General features: G+C 40.7%; 4 protein-coding genes across 5 annotated transcripts in view; 2 read left to right on the top strand and 2 right to left on the bottom strand.

The window, feature by feature from the left end:
- Tom40 (Translocase of outer membrane 40) overlaps positions 1 to 25567 on the bottom strand; it is a 127536-nt gene that overhangs the window by 44592 nt on the left and 57377 nt on the right. The window lies entirely within an intron of this gene.
- LOC117993155 (U3 small nucleolar ribonucleoprotein protein MPP10) lies at positions 2529 to 5350 on the bottom strand. Its single transcript, XM_034980900.2, has 2 exons — positions 3693 to 5350; positions 2529 to 2780 (listed from the first exon to the last, which is right to left on the bottom strand). The coding sequence occupies exons 1-2, from the start codon at positions 5224 to 5226 to the stop codon at positions 2548 to 2550; spliced, it is 1767 nt and encodes a 588-aa protein (XP_034836791.1). The 5' UTR covers positions 5227 to 5350; the 3' UTR covers positions 2529 to 2547.
- Hr78 (Hormone-receptor-like in 78) lies at positions 5671 to 17019 on the top strand. The gene is made up of 12 exons (XM_034981086.2): positions 5671 to 5863; positions 6958 to 7087; positions 7778 to 7927; positions 9044 to 9153; positions 10391 to 10505; positions 11209 to 11319; positions 11414 to 11509; positions 12122 to 12293; positions 12620 to 12821; positions 13503 to 13650; positions 14686 to 14807; positions 15317 to 17019. Exons 2-12 carry the CDS (start codon positions 6964 to 6966, stop codon positions 15425 to 15427), a joined length of 1461 nt encoding a protein of 486 aa, XP_034836977.1. The 5' UTR covers positions 5671 to 5863; positions 6958 to 6963; the 3' UTR covers positions 15428 to 17019.
- LOC117993207 (zinc finger protein 420-like) lies at positions 17323 to 24707 on the top strand. 2 transcript variants are annotated; one of them, XM_069506705.1, is made up of 9 exons: positions 17323 to 17574; positions 18004 to 18178; positions 18261 to 18353; positions 18835 to 18972; positions 19070 to 19540; positions 19623 to 19708; positions 20816 to 20877; positions 21432 to 23985; positions 24466 to 24707. In XM_069506705.1, exons 1-8 carry the CDS (start codon positions 17495 to 17497, stop codon positions 23072 to 23074), a joined length of 2748 nt encoding a protein of 915 aa, XP_069362806.1. In that variant the 5' UTR covers positions 17323 to 17494; the 3' UTR covers positions 23075 to 23985; positions 24466 to 24707. The 2 variants fall into 2 exon arrangements, with proteins under 2 accessions (XP_069362806.1, XP_069362805.1); XM_069506704.1 differs by having other exon boundaries at positions 18261 to 18356.

Below are 25567 nucleotides of genomic sequence, written 5' to 3'. Positions count from 1 at the left end.
TATTACACTTAAAAACTAACAAAGGACGTGGATTTTAGGTAGGTACTTCGTAAGACCCTTTATATAATAATCACTGAGATGAGAAATAATACAGGTAGGTACATTTTATATACGGGGAGAACTTAGTATAGGACATCTCTGTTAGGTAATCCCATACAAATGATAGAGACAAAAATCTCAGTGGGCGTTAACCATTTTGATCCACCAACCAATCACAAATGATGCTATGTATAACAGAGCCCTATTAGGTATACTAATTTTTCTTGGTGGATACAGTTTAGTATGTAGGTGTTGTTAAGGATGTAGCGGCAGAAGTGCATAGGCATTTAGCATTTGAGAGTGTTTGAGAGTGAAGCTAAAAAGTAACGGCGTCGTTACGTAACTTGCTACTGCTGCTCCTAGGCGGGGACTAACTGCTACAGACGGGCGCTACGAACTATCAAATATATATGGAGTAGGCAGTTTTATTTTATTTTATTATAAAGGCACACAAAACAGGTTGCAACTATAAATGGTCCAAATACAAAAACAATAGAGCGACTACCCTTAACATGTGTACACAAAGATACTTACAATTAACAGTACTTATAAGTAACATACCTACAATTTGTAAAATACAGAATATGGAAATCGACAATTATTATAAAATACCTATATAAAGTGCTTTAGGTCGCCATTCCAGTATATTGGGACCCCAACGTCTATCGGTTTTACGAACTATGTGCCCTGCCCATTGCCACTTTAGCTTCGCAACCCGTTGAGCTATGTCGGTTACTCTAGTTCTCCTACGGATCTCCTCATTTCTGATTTGATCACGTAGAGAAACTCCAAACATAGCTCTCTCCATCGCCCGCTGAGTGACTTTAAGCTTTCTTATGTGGTTCATAAGGCAGAGCATAGCCAAGCCAATATCAACTTTCCTTTCTAGCTTACCGCATCCAACCTCTTAAGCATCCGTGCGCTACAGATTCGTTTCGCGCCATATCGCCAGTTTTTCCCGCGCTAATTACGCCGCGCCGCGAGCGCCGTTTGTGGCGCCGAACACCGCGGCCCAGCTAATCGGGCTCTGTAGTGTCACGACACCAACGACCCTCGCCACATGGCGAGACGACATAACGCGTAACTCCGTCACTGCCAAAGTAATGATCAGCGGATCCTATATCGCGAGCATCTTTTATGTCGCTGTTCATTTTGATCAACCCATCTCCGGCCCATTATTGAGCACGAGTCTCCTTCCAGAATGAGAAGGGCTTAGGCCAAAGTCTGCCGCGCTGGAGCAGTGCGGATTGGCAGACTTCACACACATTTGAGAACATTATGGAGGACTCTCAGGTATGCAGGTTTCCTCACGATGTTTGCCTTCACCGTTAAAGCAAGTGATATTTAATTGCTTAAAACGCACATAACTTCGAAAAGTTAGAGGTGCGTGCCCTCATGGCGATGAATTGATCATAATTATGATGAATTAATATAAACCTTGTGTCAAAAATTCAGAAGTACCTAAGAACTAAAAAACTCCTAAGCAGTAATGTTCCCGCCTTGTTGGCCTACCATAAGAAGTAAGAACTGGGTAGGTACAGTACGCGGCAGATAATAATGTACATCGACCTTTAGGAGATAGCGGATTTGTAGAGCATTGTCTCTGTCGTCGAGACCGACAAAACGTCATATAGGTATGTGTGACAGAGACAACGCTCTATAAAGCCGAAATATCATTCTAAAGGCCGATGTACATTACTTTCTGCGTACTGTACGTATGTCTTCTCCTAGACGTATTACTGTAGAAGTATCACAGACGCAACCAAACGGCGATCTCTTTTAACGACAAAACTAAACTTAATAGGTAAAAGCTTGCACGGGATGGTTTTTAAGTTTAAACTCCAAAATAGTCTTATAAATATAATAGTTAGGTAAGTACTTACCTAATATTGCATGCTTTTGCAAGCTCTAGGTATGAAAAGCTGAGATATCTATAATTATGTAGGGGTTCCGTACAGCAATCGTATTTTATCGACATTTTGCACGATAATTCAAAAACTATTATGCCTAAAAATTAATAAAATCTGTTTTAGAATGTATAAGTAAAGCCCTTTCATATAGTAATCTTACTTTGAAAGTTGAAAATAGCAATTTTTCATGAACACATTTTAATTTTTACTTGTGATGTAATCATGTAACTACAAATTCAGTTTTCAGATTTTTCCTCTCATTATTCTAGGTGAACGGGAAGTACCCTATAGGTTTCTTGAAAGACAGACATACAGATAGACAGACGGACAGACAGACAGATAGACAGACAGAAAGACAACAAAGTGATCCTATAAGGGTTCCGCTTTTCCTTTTGAGGTACAAAAGCCTTGGACCCTAGCTAGAGTACTTCGGTCACATCGCAAGAAAGGACGACAGTAATATTGAAAAACTCATGGTCACTGGGAAGATCGAAGGAAAGAAAGAGAGGAAGGAAGTAGTATATAGTATGCCCAACTGACATCAGCATAGTAGTACTACTACCGCAGTAAAAGAACCAATTAAACTCTCAAACACCCTTTATTGCCCTTTATTCTTAGACTTCTTAATCAAACTGGTCGCATTGTCGTTTAGCTGCTGGAAGAATGCTTTGGAAGTCTTCAAAGACTTGTCGTTCGTCTCCGTGCCTTTGCTTGTGTTTCTGTGCTCTGTGACTTTGGCCACGTTGCCTTTCTTCCGTTGTAACTTCTTCTTTTTCCTCCTTTCTCTGTTTTTGTCTGTCTGACTCCTCTCTTGTTTGCTCATCAGGTCACCTAGAAAGGAGATTTTTTTTATTTCTTTAAAACGGCTAATACAGTATCACAATCATGTCTTTTATGTATTTCTATTGTTTTTTTTTGTAACTTATTCTCGTTAATATTGTGTTAACTTGTAATTTATAAATGGCCACTACATGTAGTAAGTAATATGTTTAAAGTACTATTACCTAATAATTAAAAACATCTAAATATATATAAAGGGGGGGTAAGGGGGCGCAAGTACATCTAAGCGCCCCAATTGTCAACCTCACCTGCACGCGGTGCCCCCTGCCAATTAGCGAACGAGGATATGACGACCGAAGAATGGCGGTATATCCATTCCAAACAGCTAGGCTTTAAATAGCACAGATCGGGGACAGACAGCAGCGTCTTTGATGCGAAAAGCCTAGCCCTGCGCTGACCAACCCGCCTGCCCAGCGTGGTCAGTATGGGCAATACTCCCAATGAACAACGCCAACTCACAAAGGCCCCCAGTTCCCGGTCGCCGTGGATGAGGAGGCGGAGGATCGTGTGTGGTGGCGTGCTCTTGGGAAGCTCGTGCTCTATATCCAGCAGTGGACGCAAACAGGCTGATTGATTGATTGATGATTGAAATATATAAAAGGAAAAGGTGACTGACTGACTTGTCTATCAACACACAGCTCAAACTACAGGATGGATTGGGCATGCAGATAGTTATTATGACGTAGGCATCTGTTAAGAAAGGATTTTTAAATTCAACCTCTAAGGGGGTGAAATAGGGATGTGAAATTTTTGACCCACGCGGACGAAGTCGCGAGCATAAGTTAGTCATCTATACAAAGTTCAGATTTTTTTGTGGGGTTGTGTTTATTCCCATGGGGTTTTAAGAGACCGAAACTTAGTAAGTCGTAATCATCTAGTATGACTATACAGATTTTCACTCACCTTTTCTCTTCCTCTTAACTTCTTCTGGAGCTAACAGTGCAGCATCACTTGTAGCAACTGGAGCCACCTCCTCCATAGAGATAGCCGGTGTATTGCTGACGATTTTAACCTCAGCTTGCGGTGGTTTTGGAGTATAGTGGTAGTGACACAACGCATCTAACTTAGAGAACAACTTAGACATCGCATCACGGATCTCTACGTGAATTTCCGGTTCCTTTTCCTCCTCGATTTGTCCAGACGATGCTTGCTTTTGCTTCAAGTACTCGCTTTCATACACTTGAGCTAAACTTAGTTTACTCTTTGATTGGTCGAGAACTTCAGGTTTTTTGAACGTAAGCTGGTTGTCTACCGGTTTCTCTTTTTTAACGACATCATCCCAAGCTTTGTCTTTAACCCGTTGCATGATCAAGCCTTCTAAAGTAACTGTTGTTTGTTCCGTTATTATAGGTGGGGGTCGTGTTGTTAAGTCGAAATCTAGTACTTCTTCGAGTAGAGAATTCTGTGGGCGTTTTGAAGCGTCTATTTCTCCTTTTAACTGCCATGGGGCTTCCGTTAAAGTTTTCTCTTCTAGTTTAGATATCTGTTGCTTTAACCGTTGCTGTCTTAGCTCAAATTCTGACTTCTTTTCATCCTTCTCTATTGTACTATTAACATTTTTATCAGCGACATCACTATTGTCATCAGATTGACTGTCATCAGACTCGGGCTGAGCAAATCTGACTCTTCTATCTTTTTTTGTAGTATTTACTTCCATGTCAACATTTTCGTCATCATATTCACTACTTGTATTTTCATGTTCAATCGCTTCACCATCATTTTCACTTGCCCCATCACCATTTTCACTTATACCATCTTCAGTTTCATTAAAAAAGTCTGAATACATCATTTCCTTACCACCATCCTCCGTCCCATCACTATCCAAATCCTCAAACATATCTACTGACTCTTCATCATCATCTTCTACATTTTTACTCTTACTTTCTAACTTTTCCTCTTTTAGCAAGAATGTCTCCATATCTTGCAGTTTAAAGAACTGATCGTCAACTATAGAGGCCTTACCTTTTGGCTTAGACATGATACTTTTATTATATTTCCTTTTTTTAGCACTAACTTGTTCAGGTAACACGTTTTCATCATCAGATAGCTCGGAATCTAAATCTGTAGCATTCTTTTCGTCTATTTCCATCTCAACTACATTATTCTCTTCAGGAAACTTAATAGGAAACGTTAGATCTTTCGTATCAGACATACAATTAGCTACATCCCAAACGAACTGGTCCCAACGTTGAGAATTTTGCAACTCAATTTGTTGCCATATTTGTTCTTCCTCGAAGCCCTTGACGATGATTTTCTGTAAGGCCTGATCAGTTTTCACCTTGCTACGCTGCTCTTGCGATTTCGTGAAATCGTACAACCTTTTAACCAAGTTTTCAATGTCTTCCTTGATATCGTTCTGAACGGTTAGGTATTTCACCGGTTTATCCGTGAGCGTGTTGAAGCTCTCCAGCATTTTCTCCATTTTAACTCGTGCCATGATTGTATTAAACTATGAAGCATTCATACAAATATTAATTGGGAAATTTTAAGGAAATAAATCTTGAATTAAATAAACACGAGGTTGCTTTTCGCTTTTCTTTCACATTTTTTTGACACAAACACAACACTCATTGACACTTGACACTCATGACAGTTGACACTTGACAGTTGAGTCTTGTCCATGTCAAAGAGAATAGAATAGAAATTCTTTGGTTTTAAGTGATTAAATTCTGTTTGGTCCATGTAAAAGGCCATTAGGCCGTTTATACATAAGCTCTTGAAACAAACACGTTTCCAACCATAGAGTAAAGTTTCCAACATAATGCCAAGGTACATCCCTATCATTCATTCGATTTCGAACTTCATCGTTGACATTTGACATTTCAATTTTTAATCAAATATTCGTTCACCTCACCTCGCCATCCATTCTTTTCTATTAATCTATGATTCTTTTTATTTTTTTTATTTTAGTTCGTGCGTGACGTGATGTATGTTTATTTTCCCGTTTAAATTAATTACACGCAAAGGATTCAATCCAAAACTAGATAATTTTATAAGTAAACTATGATTACAATAGTATGATCCAAAAGTGCGTCCAAACGAGCAAGTGAAGCCTTCATTTCCTAGAACAAAAGGTATGTAAAACAATGATCTCAATCGAGGCACAATGGCTGAATAGTGAAATTTTCTAGTCCAATGACCACCAAGCGAGTCCTGTAATATTGCTTAGAAATTAGAATGAACATGATTCCATGGTAATTCTTCCGCCTACATACAACATTACAATAACCAGTTCAAAATGCCAAGCACTTGAAATGGTATCTGTGAAGTGAAAGGCAAGTAATTTTTATTTCTTCCGCGCTCTTGAGACGCGGTTTTTAAATTAGTGGTAAGTAATAAAATAATTACCTCAATGCTAAATTGATCCACACTAATATTATAAATACGAACGTATGTCTGTCTGTTTTTTCACGGCCTATCTGTTAAACCAGTTTTGACGAAATTTGGTACTGAGATAGTTTGCATCCTAGGGAAAGAAAAAGGCTACTTTTGATCCTGAAAATCGAGGAGTTATCACAAGATTTTAAAAAAAAGGTAAGTACACTTGGATGGAGTGGTGGGCACCATCTACTTGGTACTGCGATAACTTCTGGAGATGGACTTAGAGTACATTTTAACCCGGTAAATAAAAAAAGGTGTTCTCATTTTTAAAAACTAAACCCACATGGACAGACTTGCAAGCATTATCTAGTTAATTTTTTTAAAACTTTAAATCAGTTATAATTACAAAAACATTAATGTGCACCTGTTTTCCGAACTAGTAAAAACTGTGCCTCGGAAAACGGAGCTTCTAGCTTCCAGCAGCTGAATTTTAAAAAAGGGGCATGTAAGTATATGTTGTGTGTGTGTGTCTAAGAGTATATTATGTTTGAGTACAATAGGGTATTTTATTCACAACTAGCTGAAGCGCGCGTCCGCGTGGATTTACGCTTTTCAAAATTCCGCAGGAACTCTTTGATTTTCAGGGATAAAAAGTAGCCTATGTGTTTATCCAGGGTATAATCAATCTCCATTCCAAATTTCAGCCAAATAAATCCAGTAGTTTTGCGTGATTGAGTAACAAACATACAAACATCCACACTTTCACATTTATAATATTAGTAGGATGCACTTGCACTTTAGCACTTGATTAGCACTTGACCTTTATCATGGTAACAATTTGTTTCAGGTTGTAATGGAGGTGCCAGACCCCATGGAACTGAAGTATGGAGCAGGTAACGATGTGGGAGGTCTGGAACTGTGCATAGTGTGTGGCGACAGGGCTTCGGGCAGACATTACGGTGCTATAAGCTGTGAAGGTATGTGAGATATGTGAAATATTGCCTAGTCTATAACTATCTTCATCATCATGATCAATCCATCGCCGGCACGCTACTGAGCACCAATTTCCGCTCGTAAATTAGAAGGGTTTGGCCATAGTCCATCATGTGAGCGTGAGCATAAGCTGGTGACCCTTCAAAAAGGAAGCCAAAGTCTTACCTTCTTAATTTGGTTTGTGTCTGCCGTGGATATGGTTTCCATACTTCAGCGCCTGTTTACCTTTCAGCCCGATCCGTGTAGTTGTTTAAGCTGTGCATTGATAGATCAGTCAGTCAGATTTTCTATATTATATGAAAGGAAAAGTTGACTGACTGACTGACTGATCTATCAATGCACAGCTCAAACTACTGGATGGGTCAAGCTGAAATTTGGCATGCAGATAGCGTAGACATCCACTAAGAAAGGATTTTTGAAAGTCCAACCCCTTAAGGTAGCGACCTTATTTTTTTTAAAAATAGATATTGCGAGCAAACGAGCAGGCGGGTCACCTGATGTTAAGTGATTACCGCCGCCCATGAACATTTGCAGCACCAGAGGAACCGCCGATGCGTTGCCGGCCTTTCAGGAATTTGTTGGTCCGCCCCCTTGAATAACCCCATGTTATAACCTAGTGGGAAGACCGCCGATGGGATAGTTGCTTGTAGAATCAGTAGTATTGTCTGTTCCAGGCTGCAAGGGTTTCTTCAAGCGCTCGATCCGCAAGAAGCTCGGCTACCAGTGCCGCGGCACCATGAACTGCGAGGTGACCAAGCACCACCGCAATCGCTGCCAGTACTGCCGCCTACAGAAGTGCCTTGCCTGTGGCATGCGGAGCGACTGTGAGTGTCAGATGTGTTCGTCATCATCATCAAACGATAGACGTCCACTGCTGGACATAGGTCTCTTGTAGGGACTTCCACACGCCATGGTCTTGCGCTGCCTGAATCCAGCGGCTCCCTGAAATTCGTCTGATGTTGTCCGTCCACCTAGTCCTCCACAGTCCGTCCACCGATCTTGCACCAGAAGGCGCAACGTTGGAAGACGTCTTCCAACTGACGACTTCTGGCGAGGTCGCCATTCCAGCACCTTGAGACCCCAACATCTATCGAATTACCAAACTATGTGCCCTACCCATTGCTACTTCAGCTTTGCAACCCTTTGATCGCGTAGAGAAACTCTGATCATAGCTCTCTCCATCAGTTCTACTATTTGACTATAATTGGCTTTCCGAACTGGTGGTATGTACATTTGAAAAATCATTCAAAAAATCGATGTACATACATTCAAAAAAACGGGCCAAATTGAGAACCACCTTTTTGGAAGTCAGTTAAAAAGTAGTAAAAGTTTATTTGAATCAAAAAAATCTATTTCAATTTGTCTGCGTAGATTTACGTTTAACAGCACAAAAAAAGGAGTGTAATGTTTTTCAGAGTTCATGTGAGTTTCTTTGTTCCACCATAACTTCTAAATCCCTGAATAGATTTCGCATGGAGTACTAGATAATGCTTACGACTTTGTCCGCGTAGATTTAGGTTTTAAAAAATCCCGTGTTCTCTCTGTTTTTCGGGATAAAAAGTAGCCTATGTCCGATGTAAGCTATCTGTACCGCATTCCGTTCATTTTTGGCAGGACAGCTGTTTTAATTTTTTTTACAATGACTTGTTGGCCAATTCACGGTATAAGTTCCGCAAATTGCTAATTCGCGTGGCCGCCATTTTAGTGACGTCAGCTCTAGACTGAAGTATCGAGCTGATGGTATATTTATACTTAAATATACGTCAAAATGACGTCATTTCGATGTTTTTCGTTAATGAGACAAGGTTCCAGCGCAATAGCAATTTGTCATGTCATAGCCTTGGTTAAACTTAAAGCACCTCTCTTGAGTCGGGGATTAAAAAATGTTCCCTGGACATTGTATGTAATATTGAGCAGTAATTCTTGCACTGTGTGGACAGCGGTCCAACACGAGCGGAAGCCGATCGTGGACAAGTCCAAGGGAGAGGCGAGGGAGCACGACCGGCAGGCCGCCTACTCTAAGCTGCTCGGGCTGGCGGGACAAGCGCAGGTGAGACGGGAACTGGTGGACAAACGGTGTAATGGAGAAGTTCCCATTTTTTCCATTAATCTCTACATAGTACAAAATAAAGTCGCTTCCCGCGTCTGTATGTATGTATGAACGCGTAGATCATTTAAACTACGCAACGGATTTTAATGCGGTTTTCACCAATAGATAGAGTGATTCAAGAGGAAGGTTTATAGCTATAGTTTAACTCTCTAAAAATTAGAGATCCATAGAAAAATTGAAGTAATGTGAATTAGGTCAGAAAAAAATCCTCTCATCTGAGAGTTTCCGAGGCAATGACACCTCAATGACACCACATTAGTATCTACTTTGCACCCATGCGAAGCCGGGCGGGTCGCTAGTCTTCTCTTCTAAATATATAAAATGAAAAGGTGACTGACTGACTGACTGACTGACTGATCTATCAACGCACAGCTCAAACTACTGGACGGATCGAGCTGACATTTGGCATGCAGGTAGCTATTATGACGTAGGCATCCGCTAAGAAAGGATTTTTGAAAATTCAACCTCTAAGGGCGTGAAATAGGTGTTTGAAATTTGTGTAGTCCACGCGGACGAAGACGCGAGCATAAGCTAGTTCTATATATAACAATGAATCGCTGATTGTGTTGCTGATCTCAAATCTCGAGAACAGCTGAACCGATTTCGCTAATTCTTTTTTATAATATTCCTTGAAGTACGAGGATGGTTCTTACAGAGAGAAAAATTTAAAAAATTGTCTGAAAAAGTCTAAAAACAATACCTTTCTATATTTCCATACAAAAGATTCGTAATAATACTGTCAATTTGAACTTTAATACCATACTATAAAGTTTAAATGTTAGTGGAGGGGTTCCGGGATGGCAAAACATGAATGACGTGTTAGGCGATACGAAGTTCGCCAGGTCAGCTAGTTTACTATAAAAATTTAAATAAAACAGAACAAAAATATGAAATTGATGCAGTAGAATTGCTTTTTAAATAGTTACCAGAACAGTTTTTTTTAAAGAATATTAGCCATGCTAATCAGGACTAATATTCCCCTTCCCCTCCAACTAAGCGTAAAGCTTGTGCTAGGAGTAGGTACGACAATAGTGCAACGGGTGGTGCTTGAACCGCCGACCTTTCGGTTTTCAGTCCACTTGTTACCCGTTGAGCTATTGAAGAGTTAGACTTAATATAAGACAGTTGAACAAATAAAACAATCTTTATCTTTTATCTTTTCCTGAAATGATCACAGATAAATCCAAAGGAAGAGCCCAACGATGGTTTCGGTGCGGTGTCGCCGGCCGCGCCCGCGCTCAACTTCGCCTTCGCGGCCGCCGTGGCTTGCGGCATCAACAAGGGGAACCCAGGTGAGAGAAATCAACTTTTTTAGGGTTCCGTACCTCAAAATGAAAAAACGGAACCCTTATAGGATCACTTTGTTGTCTGTCTGTCTGTCTGTCTGTCTGTCAAGAAACCTACAGGGTACTTCCCGTTGACCTAGACTTATGAAATTTGGCAGGTAGGTGGGTCTTATAGCAGACATTAGGGGAAAAATCTGAAAACCGTGAATTTGTGGTTACATCACACAAAAAAGTGGTCATGAACTAATAATTAGTATTTTCAATTTTCGAAGTCAGATAACTATATCAAGTGGGGTATCCTATGAAAGGGTTTTACCTGTACATTTTAAAACAGATTTTTATTTATTTTTATGCATCAGTTTTTCAGTTTTCGTGCAAAATGTCGAAAAAATACGACTGTAATACGGAAACCTCGTTGCGCGAGCCTGACTCGCACTTGGCCGGGTTTTTTTGTATTTATTACAAGTTTAGCTGATTTTTTTTATTTTATTTAAAAAAAAAATTTGGTATTACCATATATATATATATATATATATATATATATATATATATATATATATATATATATATATATATTAATCATTATTTTCAGTGCGGATCGGAACAACGACGTTTTCTCGCAAAATTCGGCACATAGGTTTTAGTTGGGCCTCCTGTTTCCACTTCTATCGGCAATCTCATTGACTGCCATTTTAATTTTTATTTTTAGTGTCACCGTATTTAGGCGCGGGCACCCCCGGCGATGTCGATGGCGCGCGGCGCCAGCAGCTGATGCTGCAGACACAACTCGCTAAGAACCTCTTCAAAATGGGACAGTTTGGTAAGTCTAAGGCTGAAATCTGTAGAGCCCACTTTGATTTTGCTTTGTACCCAGATTCGCAATAAAGAAATATGTTTTTGTATTTGATCAATAGGGGCAATAAACGAGTACTTCCAATCAGCGTACGGCGCCACGCCCCCGGAGGTGCCGCTGGCGGCGCTCCACGCCGCTGATACGCAGCAAAATGACAGTGAGTTCTATGTACTACTTGAGGCTATATGGCTATAGTTGAGGATCTTTTAATTACAATTTTAAAAAAACCGGCCGAATTGAGAACCACCTCCTTTTTGGAAGTCGGTTAAAAATCGGACTCACACACGAAAGGCAAAACGTTATTTCTTGTAGCATCGTACAAGAAAAAACGCCTTTTTTGTGATGTTACCACACAATCACAGTTTTCGGATTTTTCCCTTTACATGTGCTATTATAAGATATTGCTACCAGCCAAATTTCATGATTCTAGGTCAACAGGAAGTACCCTTTTTCCCTCCCTCGACGATAGCCAGGCCGACGATAATCAGTATGGCCGTGTCACATATCCATGCTTCTACGGGAGGAAGTTGGCATACTGAGCGCAGCAGAAAGTCTCCAATTGCCTTTACAATTGCCGGCCGGATTTCCGCCGGCGTCATTGCGGCTTATCCATCAAAATTGGCTCAGTAGTTTAGGCGCTATGTTGGAACATACAGGCATATAATGCTAAAATTATCACCCTTCTTACTCAAGTAAAAAAGGATTACAGTATTTGACAACATAGGCGAAAGTTAATCAGTATGGCCATGTCGCCTATCAATGCTTCTAGATGAGGAAGTGGGCATACTGAGCACAGCGGAAAGTCTACAATTGCCTTTACAACTGCCGGCCGGATGTCCGCCGGCGCCATTGCGGCTACACGCCGCGTGCGAAGCCGGGGCGAGACTGCTAGCTGCGTGCGCAAGATGGCTGTTAGCTCTACCCGCTGCTAATAACTTATCGTAAGTATTGTATTTACTTTTATATAGTACTAGACTTCGTCTGCGTGGCATTAGGTTTTTAAAAAATCCCGTGGGAACTCTTTGATTTTCCGGGATAAATTGTAGCCTATCTCACTCTCCAGGTCTTTGTCTATACCCATGCCAAATTGCAGATTTCTAGCACTAATGGTCTCTGAGATTAATTGAGGACGGACGGACGGACATGGCGAAACTAAAAGGGTTCCTTGTTTGCTACGGAACCCTAAAAATGGCCGAGTGAGATCTCAAAATACACTTAACTTGCATGCATTTAACTCCCTTTGTTAAAAAACCATGTTTCTCGATAGATTCGAGATCCAAGTGACCCTGTTGCGCAAATGTTGGCCCGAGCTGTTTGTGCTGGGGCTAGCTCGCTGGTCGCAAGCGCTGGGGCTGCCCACGCTGCTGCCCATGCTGTCGAGTCACCTGCAGAGCGAGCTGAGGGAGAGGGCCGACTCCCGACACTCGCAGCCCGCGCACCAGACCACGCCGGACCTGTCGCACCCTGAGGTGACTTCTTTACACATTAAAATGTCAATGGTACTGGTTCTGAGTGCACCTAACTAACTGCCAAGGGTCACTAGTAGAGATCTCTCGTAGAGATAAATGCTTCCCTGTCCACTTTTGCTCTCTTTTTCTCTTTAGAAGAAAAGAAAGAAACAAAGAAAACTGGTTTATTCATCTTATGCCTAAGGTACAAACAAACTTAAAATTAATAGTTAGTAGATAGTAGTTAGTAGATAATAAGAAGTACTTAATAATTAATTAAATCTAAAATGAGTTCTTGCACCCACTTGGCACAAGATGAAATGGCCCCAGCTCAGCATTAATGCTGCAGGTTTTAAAATAAAACCTGAGCGCTGGTATTCTGCCAGGACCAATAAGAGTGACGTGCACGAGCCTAACAGTCTTCACCAACATCTGTGATTGACAGGATGAGTTCGATTAAACGGAGCTAAAAAATAAAAATAAAAAATAGTCATTGTGCATGGTTAGTATAGCGTGTAATTAAAAATCTTAAAAACTTGCCGTTTTATATAAGGGTAATAGTCTGTAAATGTTTTGGTACAAACAAATAAATAAATTTTAGAGTTATGCACAAGAGTATGAAAATCAGTTTAAGTCCGCTTACAGCCAGCATATAAAGAAAAACTTTACGAGCATGAGAATTGATATGGTATTCTTCCACAGATAACGATATCGGATTACTCGGACGAGCGTATAGAAGAGGTTTCGGCGATGCTGTGCCGCCTTCACCAGTTCATAGGACACATGGAACAACTGAGGCTGTCTGACCGCGAACACGCTCATCTTAGAGCCTTATGCCTGTTCTCACCAGGTTAGTGGCTGTCTGTGTCGTCGTCCCCCCCCCCCCCCCAGCTCTCTCGTTTCCACCCTTCCTCCCTCACCACTGCCCTGTCTCCTCCCTTCATCATGGGTTTCATCTTGGGTTTGGGGTAGAGCCATATTCCGGTTCTCATCAGGTTTGTGTCTGTCTCTCTCTCTCTAATACTCCAGCCCAATCTATTCCTCCTCCCTTTCAAAGTCAAGTCAAATGATTTATTCAAAATAAGTAATAAATAACTTTTTTTGATGGTCAGATGTTGGATTTCTAAGATATAGTGGTGATAATTATTACGCAAACTTAAAACTAAAGCTACGCGGGTTCTAAACGCGCCCATGTCTGAGAAGAGCCCACAACAAACTCAGCCGGGTATTCTTTTTATTATCACCAATTTACAAAATTATTGAAACTTATTAGAACTATCACAAGCTGTTAAGCAACTCACTTTCTTCCCCTCATTACTGCCCTGTCTCCTCCTTCCGTCTTGGGTTTCGGCGATGCTGTGCCGCCTTCACCAGTTGGAGCAACTGAGGCTCTCTGACCGCGAACACGCTCATCTAAGAGCCTTGTGCCTGTTTTCACCAGGTGAGGGTCTCTCTTTCTCCAGCACTTCCTATCCCTCTCTTTCCCTCTCGCTACTGCCATGTCTCCTCCCTCCATCTTGCTTCTTCTCACTCGCTCCTCTCTTCCCTCCATCTTGGTTCTTCCTTTTCACTTGCTTCTCTCTCTTCCTGCCCGTCACCCTCTCTCCACTTTTTCTCCACCTCATTCCCTTCTCCCCTCTGGCTATTTGCGTAGTAATCCTCTGGGATACTTAGGAATCTTCACATAATGGTGGGGGGTTTTTCTTGGGACGATAAAGGGATGGCTTCCCAGTCTGGAAATGCTGAAAGTTCTGGGACTCCCAGACTTCACAGAGTACTATTTCGACTCTTAGGATTCGCGTTATGGGACATGGGAGACCTTATCCCATGGGATGGCAAAGGCAGAGTGAAAGTTTCAGTAATGACGAGATATGTTCACCCTCAGATGGAGTACCAGAGTTTCTGACGCGCAAACTTCAAGACTACCAGTCGAAGGTTCTCCGCTCTCTCCGCACCACGTGTCAGCCCGACGACGAGAGAGTCGCAACTCTCCTGCTGCAGTTGCCGGTACGGTACACTTCTGTAATCTAAATAACTGCAACACTACTAGTCGAAGGTTCTCCGTTCTCTCCGCACCATAGTTATCAGTTTGGAAACTTAAGTTTTTTTATTATTACTTTTAGTATTTTTCAAACCCGCAATCTATAGCGTGCAAAACTCAGGTCAATGCCCCACCTACGACGCGGCATTGACTCCGAGTGACCTAATTATGAAAGTTCGTTGACCAGATGTTTTATTTGCACCTAGCTGATGCCCGCGACTTCGTCTACGTGGAATTAGGTTTTTTAAAAATCCCGTGGAAACTCTTTGATTTTCCGGTATAAAAAGTAGCCTATGTCACTCTCCAGGTCTTTATCTATACCCATGCAAAAAATCACGTCAGTCCGTTGCACCGTTGCAACGTGATTGAAGGACAAACCAACAAACAAACACACTTTCGCATTTATAATAAGGGTACTGATTTCTCTTTTGGTGTACAATAAAGCATATTTCATACATTCATATTTGTTGTGCAGGTGTTGCGCTCGTTCAGCGCCAGCTTCATAGAAGACGTGTTCTTCGTCGGCTTCGTCGGTGACGTCAGCATCGATGACGTCATTCCATATTTACTTAACGCAGAACGCTGATAGTCTTATACGACCTAAGTTATTCAATACGACTTCTATTACGCCGGGGCAAAGTGCGACATTGCGGCATGCAAAGTGCGACATTGTGGCATGCCGCAAAACGCAGAATTCCTGATGTACGACCTAAGTTATTGAATAAAACTTCATTTATTCCGGGACAAAGTGTGGCATGCAAGTGCGACATTGTGGCATGCCGCAAAACGCAGAACTCGACGGAAACGTTTAAGTGCGGAAACCAGCCCAGAGTGACGAAGAAGACTACCTAAGTTATTCAATAAAATTTCTTTACGTCAGGGCAAAGTGCGACATTGCGGCATGCAAGTGCGAAATTGTGGCATGCTGCATAACGCTGATAGTCTTATATACGACCCAAGTTATTCAATAAAATTTCTTTACGTCAGGGTAAAGTGCGACATTGCGGAATGCAAGTGCGACATTGTAGCATGCCGCAAAACGCCGAGTCTTAGGCTGAGATCTATAGAGCGCACTTTGACTTTGCTCAGACTTAAGATTGAGTTAAAACGAGACGAATTTATGTGAGAGATATAGCTCTGTCTCGTTTTAACTCTGTTTTAAGTCTAAGCAAAGTCAGAGTGCGCTCTATAGATCTCACCCTTATACTAGCTAAGTTATTCAATAAAACTTCACTTACGTCAGGGCAATGTGCGACAATGCGGCATGTCACCGGCAGCATGGTACAAAATTTACGCCCATATTCACAAACATGAAAATCTCCCTGGCGCAGTGGTAAGCGCTGTAGTCTTGTGGGAGGTCTATGTCTAATATTTTGTAAAAAAATCATGCCCGCCATCTTGGATTTGAAAATAAATGACATCCCGTAAAAGTGCACATTCAGTTAACACTACACTTGTTACACACGCAATAATATGTAGGTGTGTCTCAACGGGACAACAATTTCAAAAATTCCCATTGAGTAACACTGTTACTCAACGGGAAATTTTTGAAATTGTTGTCACGTTGTGTCACAGTGTTACTCACGGGGGTGTGACTCAACGGGAATAAACCTTTGCAGTGTGTGGAAAGAAGGATCTGGCACAACGGACGGTCGAAGTGCACCAGACACCCAGGTTTAGTTAACTTTAGTTTCCATGTAGCATGCCGCATTGTCGTGAGATGATTTTGCTCTGAATTTACAATTAAAGGATTGAAAGTGAAGAAAAAAAAATGTCTTTAAACCGAAAGTCGGTGGTCAAAGGAAATATTTTAAAAAGAAATTTCATTTTAATTAATTTCAATAACTTTAATTCAACTTATAGTTTTAATTCACTTTAATTTTTAAATATGTAAAAACCTAGCATAATATATAATTATGGTTAAAAATATTTTGATAATACATATTACCTAGTAGGTACCTACGCGACTGGTCGAGATGGCTATCGGGGTGGGGACGCCCCGCACACCCGCATAGTCTCCGCACTAACCCGGTGCAGGATAGCGCGGGTGACGTGTGGGGCGTCCCCCCGATTGCCATCTCGCCCTGTCGCGTACTATGCCTATCTACTTTTCTGAGCGATGCTAATAAGGTATTTTTTAAAAATAAAAATTTATATTTTATAAAATGTTTGTTTTTTCTTTATTGCTGGCGTCCACTTGAATGAGAATCATTTGTCACCAGTGACAGTGACCAGAAATAAAAGCCAGTGATATGGCCGATAGGAAAGATAGTACCGGGTACCGGCCCTTGTTTGAGTAGTCTATATTATGTATTATCTATGGAGTAGTCATAGATTAATACATAGAGATTCAATATTCATCCAAGGATTAATACAAACTGGAAGAGTGAACGTATACAATAATTATTGCCCTAATTAATCTGATTATTGGTCTCGCTCCGCTCTACCCTGAAAGCTTAGAAGAATTAATCTGTGTCAGAAGTGCTCCGAATAAGGACTGTCTAAAACTATACGGAGTAGTCACAGAGTACATTATGAGTAGTCCATTTTATAGTGATCAATAGTGATTACATGGTACTACTAAAGAAATCAACTGATTAATTTTTACCCTATAATTATATTACTCTTTGTTAGATTTACATAAACATTGAATATGCGGTGTTGTGTGCCTTTCTGCAATAATACTGCAGATAACGTGACCACAACGGACGGTAACGGGATCAGTTTTCATGGGTGAGTATATTATTTTACATTCATTGTTGTTGTAAAACAGTAGACATGCGCTGACATCACAATCTGACAAAATTCGACGCCTGGTGACTGGTCGTAAAAGTGGGAGGCCCCATGTTTAATCCAAACAGGGGCTATTTGAAAATTTATATATGATTTGGTCTGGTGAGAGGCTTTGGCTCGTTAACCTCTTTTCCAGCTAAGACTAGCCGCCTAGCGATTTAGTGTACCAGTACTATATCTTGATGTAAACCGATAAGGGGTATAGGTTCAATTAAACCGTTTAAGTTCCTACCTAACCTTTCTAAGTCAGCCAGCTTCTATCTTAGACTGCATTGTCGCATACCACAAGCTGAGATCTAAGTCCAGAGCTAGCGTGGCATGGAATATACAAAGAAAAGTCACTGGTGGTCAAGTCAGTTTGCCTTACAGTTTCCCCCGCGAAGGCAGTCTCCGTGCAGCTTGGCTCAGGGCCCTCGGCAAGCAAGGCAGTCAGCTGCCAGACTCTGCCGTGGTCTGCTCGCGGCACTTTCTAGATGATGACATTTGTGAAGCAGAAAGTGGATTCAGGCAACTAGTTGCTGGTGCTATTCCTTCAACAGTGCAGGTAACTTGGCATTTGTTTCAAAGAACATTGAAAAATGTGTGTCAATATCGGAATATGATTTTACGTAGTGGCATATTTACAGGTTTGCATGATATGTCTAGACACTGACAGCAAGCTGTGTCTAATGAGCAAACACAATTTGGAAGGAGCATATGAACAGTTAACTGGACATACTGTTGTAAGTGGTCTCTATAGTTATACATAGCACTCACAAGATAGAGCTGTGTAGAGCAAAGTTAATTCAAGTTGAAGTTTGAACGTACTTTGCTGTACATTGCTAAATCTATACTAATATTATATTCAATTCAATTCAAATTTCTTTATTGCGAATATGGGTAAACAGTGCAGATATTACAAAACAAAATAAATGCGAAAGTGTGTCTGTCTGTATGTCTGTCTGTCTGCCTGCTAGCTTTTCACAGCCCAACAGTTTAATTGATTTTGATGAAATTTGGTACAGCGTTGGCTTATGTCCCGGGTAAGGACATAGGCTACTTTTTACCCCGGAAAATCACAGAGTTCCCACGGAATTTGAAAAAACTTAACTTCACGTAGACGAAGTTGTGGGCATCATCTACTGCTTTGATAAATCTTTAGGCAGTGCTGTATTATTTAATAAAGAAATTTTCAAAATATAATTCAATTAAATGTTTCAGTTGTGTAATGAATTCCTTCACTTAAAACAAACACTCTGTGTACAATGTGCTCAGAGATTGAGAAACTTTAGTAGGTTTAGAGACAAGAGCTTGAGAGCCCGTGCACTGATGATGGACTTGGTTGACAAACATGAATTAGTGAGTACTTTATGCCTTGCTTTCTTTCAATTTTCCTTTCTTTTGTAAACCGAGCCATCAGCAATGATGTACTCATTCAATGGATGATTTGTTTCAGTTAACAATACAACATATACAGATGATAGATCGCACAAAACACCAACTGAAGAGTAACATTGTGTGGACTGTGCTAGGCCCCGACCCCTGTGAGTTATACATACCAGAACATCCCTCGGAAGACAGACAGACAGAATTAGAGGAAACAGTAGACAACATTGTAGTAAAAATTGAAGCAAGGGATGACTCTGTGTTGGACACAGAAGTGACAAATGATGATGACAATAAGGTCTACGGTGGATTTGGTGCATCTAACGAAGAATGCTTATCTAATGAAAACATGAAGTTGCAAACGCAACTTCTGAATGAAGCTCTTTGCAAAGCTCTCAAGGGGAAAGCACCAGCTGCAGAACAAGTGGCTGAGACGCAGGATCCGATAAAGTATGAAAGTGCTCCCATCCAATGTATACTTTGTACTGAGGAATTCCTCCATGTACATGCGTACGTGCAACATATGCACTTGCATCTGCAGGTGAGATTGTTCACACCACAGCTGGTTTACTTGTGCAGACTCTATGGGCAGTAATATGATGAATTTGTTTTGCATTTGGCAGAACGGTGCCGGCGAGGAAGCCAGTGCCGCGTCACAAGTGGCTCAGCGCTCTGTCCCCTCACTCTCTGCACTCAGCACTAATGACAAGTCAGTCCACCTTACAATACTAATGATGTTTCTTTGAAATTAAACTGTACTGTGCTAGTGGCCCCCAGTACACTCTAGATACTGTAACATGCTAGTGGCCCCCAGTACACTCTAGATACTGTAACATGCTAGTGGCCCCCAGTACACTCTAGATACTGTAACATGCTAGTGGCCCCCAGTACACTCTAGATACTGTAACATGCTAGTGGCCCCCAGTACACTCTAGATACTGTAACATGCTAGTGGCCCCCAGTACACTCTAGATACTGTAACATGCTAGTGGCCCCCAGTACACTCTAGATACTGTAACATGCTAGTGGCCCCCAGTACACTCTAGATACTGTAACATGCTAGTGGCCCCCAGTACACTCTAGATACTGTAACATGCTAGTGGCCCCCAGTACACTCTAGATACTGTAACATGCTAGTGGCCCCCAGTAAACTCTAGATACTGTAACATGCTAGTGGCCCCCAGTAAACTCTAGATACTGTAACATGCTAGTGGCCCCCAGTACACTCTAGATACTGTAACATGCTAGTGGCCCCCAGTACACTCTAGATACTGTAACATGCTAGTGGCCCCCAGTACACTCTAGATACTGTAACATGCTAGTGGCCCCCAGTACACTCTAGATACTGTAACATGCTAGTGGCCCCCAGTACACTCTAGATACTGTAACATGCTAGTGGCCCCCAGTACACTCTAGATACTGTAACATGCTAGTGGCCCCCAGTACACTCTAGATACTGTAACATGCTAGTGGCCCCCAGTACACTCTAGATACTGTAACATGCTAGTGGCCCCCAGTACACTCTAGATACTGTAACATGCTAGTGGCCCCCAGTACACTCTAGATACTGTAACATGCTAGTGGCCCCCAGTACACTCTAGATACTGTAACATGCTAGTGGCCCCCAGTACACTCTAGATACTGTAACATGCTAGTGGCCCCCAGTACACTCTAGATACTGTAACATGCTAGTGGCCCCCAGTACACTCTAGATACTGTAACATGCTAGTGGCCCCCAGTACACTCTAGATACTGTAACATGCTAGTGGCCCCCCATACACAGTTCACTCTAAACACATTGTAATTTGCTTCACAGACTGAGCATTTGGAAGCAGAACGTTGAGTCTTGTCCTTCTGCAGACTTGCCTCAAACTGTAGGTAAGTGAGCTCAGTGAGTCAATCATACATTCAAATATTTTTATCGTGTCCTTAACTTGCTGTCAGCACAAACATTTACGATAGGTTATTTTACATCAAGCGGGGAAAAAAAATAAAAATGTTTATACAAGATAGTATTAGCAATAAACAATCAAAAAATATTAATTTCAGTTTATAAAATTATATAATGAATTTTATGATTAATTTTAAAAATTTCACTTTTTTTAATCTGTTCTTCAAATATTCGAAATGCACGAAGCTGTAGCCGCCATGATGAATTCCGACTGTGACGTCACATGGATTGTATTTGTAAGTTGTAATGTATTTCACTGAAATATCGTTGTTCACCTATCCGTGTGACGTCATCATAACTCATAAACCTTAAAAAATGGCTGTTAGCATTTTCGCGGGGTTAGAAATTACAAATGCATTTTTATTGCACTTATCGATCGAATAAAATTATTGTGAATATTTTGGTAGTTAGTTTATTATCAATTTAGGATCAAATTAAGACATTTTGAAAAACGTTAATTAGTAAATATGTTTTGTTTCAGCTGCTTCCTTGCCCGCGAGACTTGCGACAAATAATGCCAACAAAGTGCATGCAACTGAAGAAGCCAATAATACAATCGGGGAAAGTGAACGAGGCCCTGAAACTAACTATGGCGAGGTAGCTGTAAGCAACAATAGGGCACACATAAACCTAGATAGACTAACTAATTGTGTGGTCAAGTTATATGATTGTAAAAAGTTTAAAGTTGTGCCTAGACAAGACGCATCACACACGAAAACACGGAAAGCTGTTAGTTCTTATGAAAATCAGAATATTGATAATGCGTCTACAATATCTAAAGAGTATCGAGCAATAAGTTATAATGTAGTCCCTTCAACAGAAAACATTAAACCGGTCACTAATGAAGTAAGAGTTAAAAGTGAACCTGGTTGTTCCACTAATAGCATCGATGTACAACTTAATAATGCAGCCGAAAATAATTCAAATACATTTCCTGAGAAAAAATCGTTTACTTGTGACATTTGCCAAAAGATGTTTAAACGGAAAAGTCTCCTAATTAAACACATCCAGGCTCATAACAAAATAAAACCTTATGCTTGTGCATTTTGTAAATTTAAAACTGCGCATAAAGGCAATTTACGGTATCACGTGAAAATTCACACTGGGGAAAAACCTTTTGCTTGTGAGATATGCAATTATAGAAGTACAACAAATAGTCATATAGTGAGGCACATGCAAACCCACACTGGGGAAAAGCGTTATGCATGTAGTTCATGCAATTATAAATGTGCGCGAAATAGTCATTTAGTGAGGCACATGAGAACTCACAGTAAGGGAACACCTTATTCATGTAATTTATGCGAATATGAATGTAAACAAAATAGTTCTTTAGTTAAACACATGCGAACTCACACTAGGGGAAAACTTTATTCGTGTAGTTTATGCAAATATAAATGTTCAACTGATACTCGTTTAGAGAACCACATGAGAATTCATACTGGGGAAAAACCTTATTCGTGTAGTGTATGTAAATATAAATGTTCAACGGGTACTGGTTTAGTGGTGCACATGAGAATTCATACTGGGGAAAAACCTTTTTCGTGTAGTGCATGCGAATACAAATGTTCAACAAATAATCGTTTAGTGGAGCATATCAGAATTCACACTGGGGAAAAACCTTATTCGTGTAATTCATGTGAATATAAATGTTCAACACACACTCGCTTATTGGTGCACATGCGAACACACACTGGGGAAAAACCTCATAGTTGTAAGTTATGCGATTATAAATTTGTAGATAGAGGTGGTTTAATGAGACACATGAAAACGCACACTGGGGAAAAGCCTCATGCTTGTACGCTATGCGATTATAGATGTTCGAGAAATAGTGATGTAGTGAAACACATGAGAATTCACAGTCAGGAAAAACCTTATTTGTGTAGTTTGTGCGCATATACATGTACACACAGTAGTTATTTGGTGAACCACATGAAAATTCACACCGGACACAAGCCTTATGCTTGTACGATATGCAATTATAAATGTACAAGGAATGATTATTTAATTGTGCACATGCGAACTCACACTGGGGAAAAACCTTATAGTTGTAAGTTATGCAATCATAAATTTAGAGATAAAGGCGGTTTAGTGAGACACATGAAAATTTACAATCATTTTTCGTAAAGGATTTCTTTTTATTGGTTTAGATTATTATTGAGATTGATTAATGACATGACCTATGACTTATAATTGCTCATTCCCGCAACTTCGTCCGCGTGGACTGCACAAATTCCAAACTCCTATTTTACCCCCTTAGGGGTTGAATTTTCAAAAATCCTTCCTTCGCAGATGTCTACGTCATAATAGCTATCTGCATGCCCGACCCGCGGGGTGCGGGGCTTGCGACAGGCGTAAATCTCGCGATCATTGCTGTCAAAACAGCGGTTAGAGAGAGACAGCAATAGCCATAAAGCAAAATAAGAAGAAAAAGAAGAGAGACAGTAAATGAACTGTCGCCTTGCTACTGCTGTCGCTACTGCAACGTTTTACGTAATCGCCCCGATCCGTCCAGTAAGTAGTTTGAGCTGTGCGTTGATAGATCAGTCGGTCACCTTTTCCTTTTATATATGTATTTAGATTAAACATAATTGTAACTGTTGTCTCTTATTGTAATTGTAATTTCATAATCAATAATTGTATCCAATTTTGTTAATTTAATCATAACTGAAACTTGTATATTGAAATTAATCTTATTAGGTTGACACTACATATAGTAATTGCTAAAATTGCTGTATATTATTACAGCTGAATATAAGAATAATTTCGATAGTAAGTATATAGATATTATAGCTAAGTAGGTTTATATAGGACTAAAATGTAACAAGTTGTTTGCAATGCCCTGACGGGGCTTCATGTTATTATTATTGTATAATGTACATGAATGCTAATCAATAAATGAGAAAATGAGTAAATTATTAGGTACTACTCGTGCGCAATAAGTTAAGGGGGCGGTGACGCCACAGACGCATGGTTGTACTGTAGACAAAAATCGGAGCGCGTCGTCGTTGCGTGACGTAAGCAAGTACGAGACTTAGGCCTCCTACGCACTGGCGACCATAGACGCGGCCAGGCCGCCGCGGCTATGGTCGCCGGTGCGTAGGCAAGCGCGACATGTGGACGGCCGAAAAATTTGCAGTCGACTTCATTGGACTTTATTGGAGTAATCATTTGATGCTAAATCCCATAAACCTCTTCTATTTTCAACTTCAATTATGAACCTTTCCGTGTCGAAATTGGCCATTGTAAAATAATCACTCTGTAGCTAGCTACACGTCTGGTCGCCGCGGCCGATGCGGTAGCACTGATGAATTTTAATACAGAAGTGATGTTCTCGACGGCCACGATTGGTCGCTGGTCGCGTGGCATCAAATTGGACGCCGCGGCCAACGGTGGCCGCTGGTCGCTGGCCGCTAAGTGCGTAGGGGCTATAGCGATTGCCATATAAAGTCCAGAATTCACTGGCCGCCGCGGCCAGGTCGCGGCGACCATGGTCGCCAGTGCGTAGGAGGCCTTAGATGTTAAAAAAATGGCGTTGTCTACAGTACAACGCGGGAGCTTGAGGGGAAGTTACAGGGGAAGCGGGCGGAGGGTTGCATTCATTGCATTCCAGGCGAGTCTCAACTTATCACGCACGGGTAGTATTGATTTTTGTGATACTTCTACTCTAATGGCTACACATAATGCTGCGCTGCCATTTTGGTTTTCTGTAAAAAAATTGTTGTACAAAGACCAATAAAAATAAAACTCTTGAAATGTGGTTAATGTTTTTTATACTCATCCATGACACAGAATATAATATAATAGTACCTACTCCATTCTATTTTAAACATCGTAGTAAGTAATATAATATTTTTATTTTAAGTTAGGTAACTAACATAATATAGTATTTTTTCCTCCGTAACCCGAGACCCTATTCCTAAGTCTGTCTGTCAGCGGGCTGTATCTCGTGAACCGTAATATGTAGAGTTGAAATTTTCACAGAATGTGTCTCCTATTGCCGCTATAACAAATAAAAAATAGGCCCCATGAAAATTAAAAAGTGGTAATATTTCATGTACGATGGTACGAAACCTTTCGGGTGCGAGTCCGACTCGTGAGCGATTTTTTGGTTTTTATCTGAAGTAGGTACAGGTAGATCGAGCGCTGCTAATACGCAAAATATAAAGGTGCTTACCACCATCCCACAGCCTACTTCGGCTCTACTTCTACTTTAAATACTTTTCTGGGTCTAATTTATTAATCCTACCTCGTTCACAAAACGCCGTATTTTGTACTTTTTGTCGCCTACAGTACCTGACAGACGGGACTACGGGGAACACCTTACTCATGCCTTATTCTATATGAAATTCTGAAAACTATTAAATTAATAATCTTACCCGTCTCGAGTCTCTAATGTGTAGGTACATAGTATAGAAGCGTAGATAGAGAATAAAGGCAGAAGCACACGAGTAGAGCAGAAGTATCATAATATATAAAGTTATAAACAAAGCTAAGCTAAAACACCAGGCTCAAAAAATTAGAACCCAGAGCTGTACAGCCAGTTGAAAACAAAAATTATTAAAAATAGGTCCCAAGAACTGGTACCTATCCAGGGCCGTAAAATAATTTTAAAAAAAA

Source organism: Maniola hyperantus, chromosome 23 (assembly GCF_902806685.2).
Source record: "Maniola hyperantus chromosome 23, iAphHyp1.2, whole genome shotgun sequence".
In the NCBI taxonomy this organism is placed as follows: Eukaryota; Metazoa; Arthropoda; class Insecta; order Lepidoptera; family Nymphalidae; genus Maniola; species Maniola hyperantus.
Note: the sequence above shows the minus strand (reverse complement) of the source record. Positions and strands in the feature narration are given on the sequence as shown.

What these genes read in the sequence shown, in the direction of transcription:
- LOC117993155 (XM_034980900.2), bottom strand. Translation starts at nt 5,226, where the DNA reads ATGGCACGAGTTAAAATGGAGAAAATGCTGGAGAGCTTCAACACGCTC. An exon ending in AGTTAAGAGGAAGAGAAAAG is followed by an intron (nt 2,781 to 3,692) that starts GTGAGTGAAAAT and finishes TCTCCTTTCTAG; the next exon opens with GTGACCTGATGAGCAAACAA.
- Hr78 (XM_034981086.2), top strand. Translation starts at nt 6,964, where the DNA reads ATGGAGGTGCCAGACCCCATGGAACTGAAGTATGGAGCAGGTAACGAT. An exon ending in CTTCAAAATGGGACAGTTTG is followed by an intron (nt 11,320 to 11,413) that starts GTAAGTCTAAGG and finishes TTTGATCAATAG; the next exon opens with GGGCAATAAACGAGTACTTC. An exon ending in CGGACCTGTCGCACCCTGAG is followed by an intron (nt 12,822 to 13,502) that starts GTGACTTCTTTA and finishes ATTCTTCCACAG; the next exon opens with ATAACGATATCGGATTACTC.
- LOC117993207 (XM_069506704.1), top strand. Translation starts at nt 17,495, where the DNA reads ATGCGGTGTTGTGTGCCTTTCTGCAATAATACTGCAGATAACGTGACC. An exon ending in ATATGCACTTGCATCTGCAG is followed by an intron (nt 19,541 to 19,622) that starts GTGAGATTGTTC and finishes TGCATTTGGCAG; the next exon opens with AACGGTGCCGGCGAGGAAGC. An exon ending in GCACTCAGCACTAATGACAA is followed by an intron (nt 19,709 to 20,815) that starts GTCAGTCCACCT and finishes TTTGCTTCACAG; the next exon opens with ACTGAGCATTTGGAAGCAGA.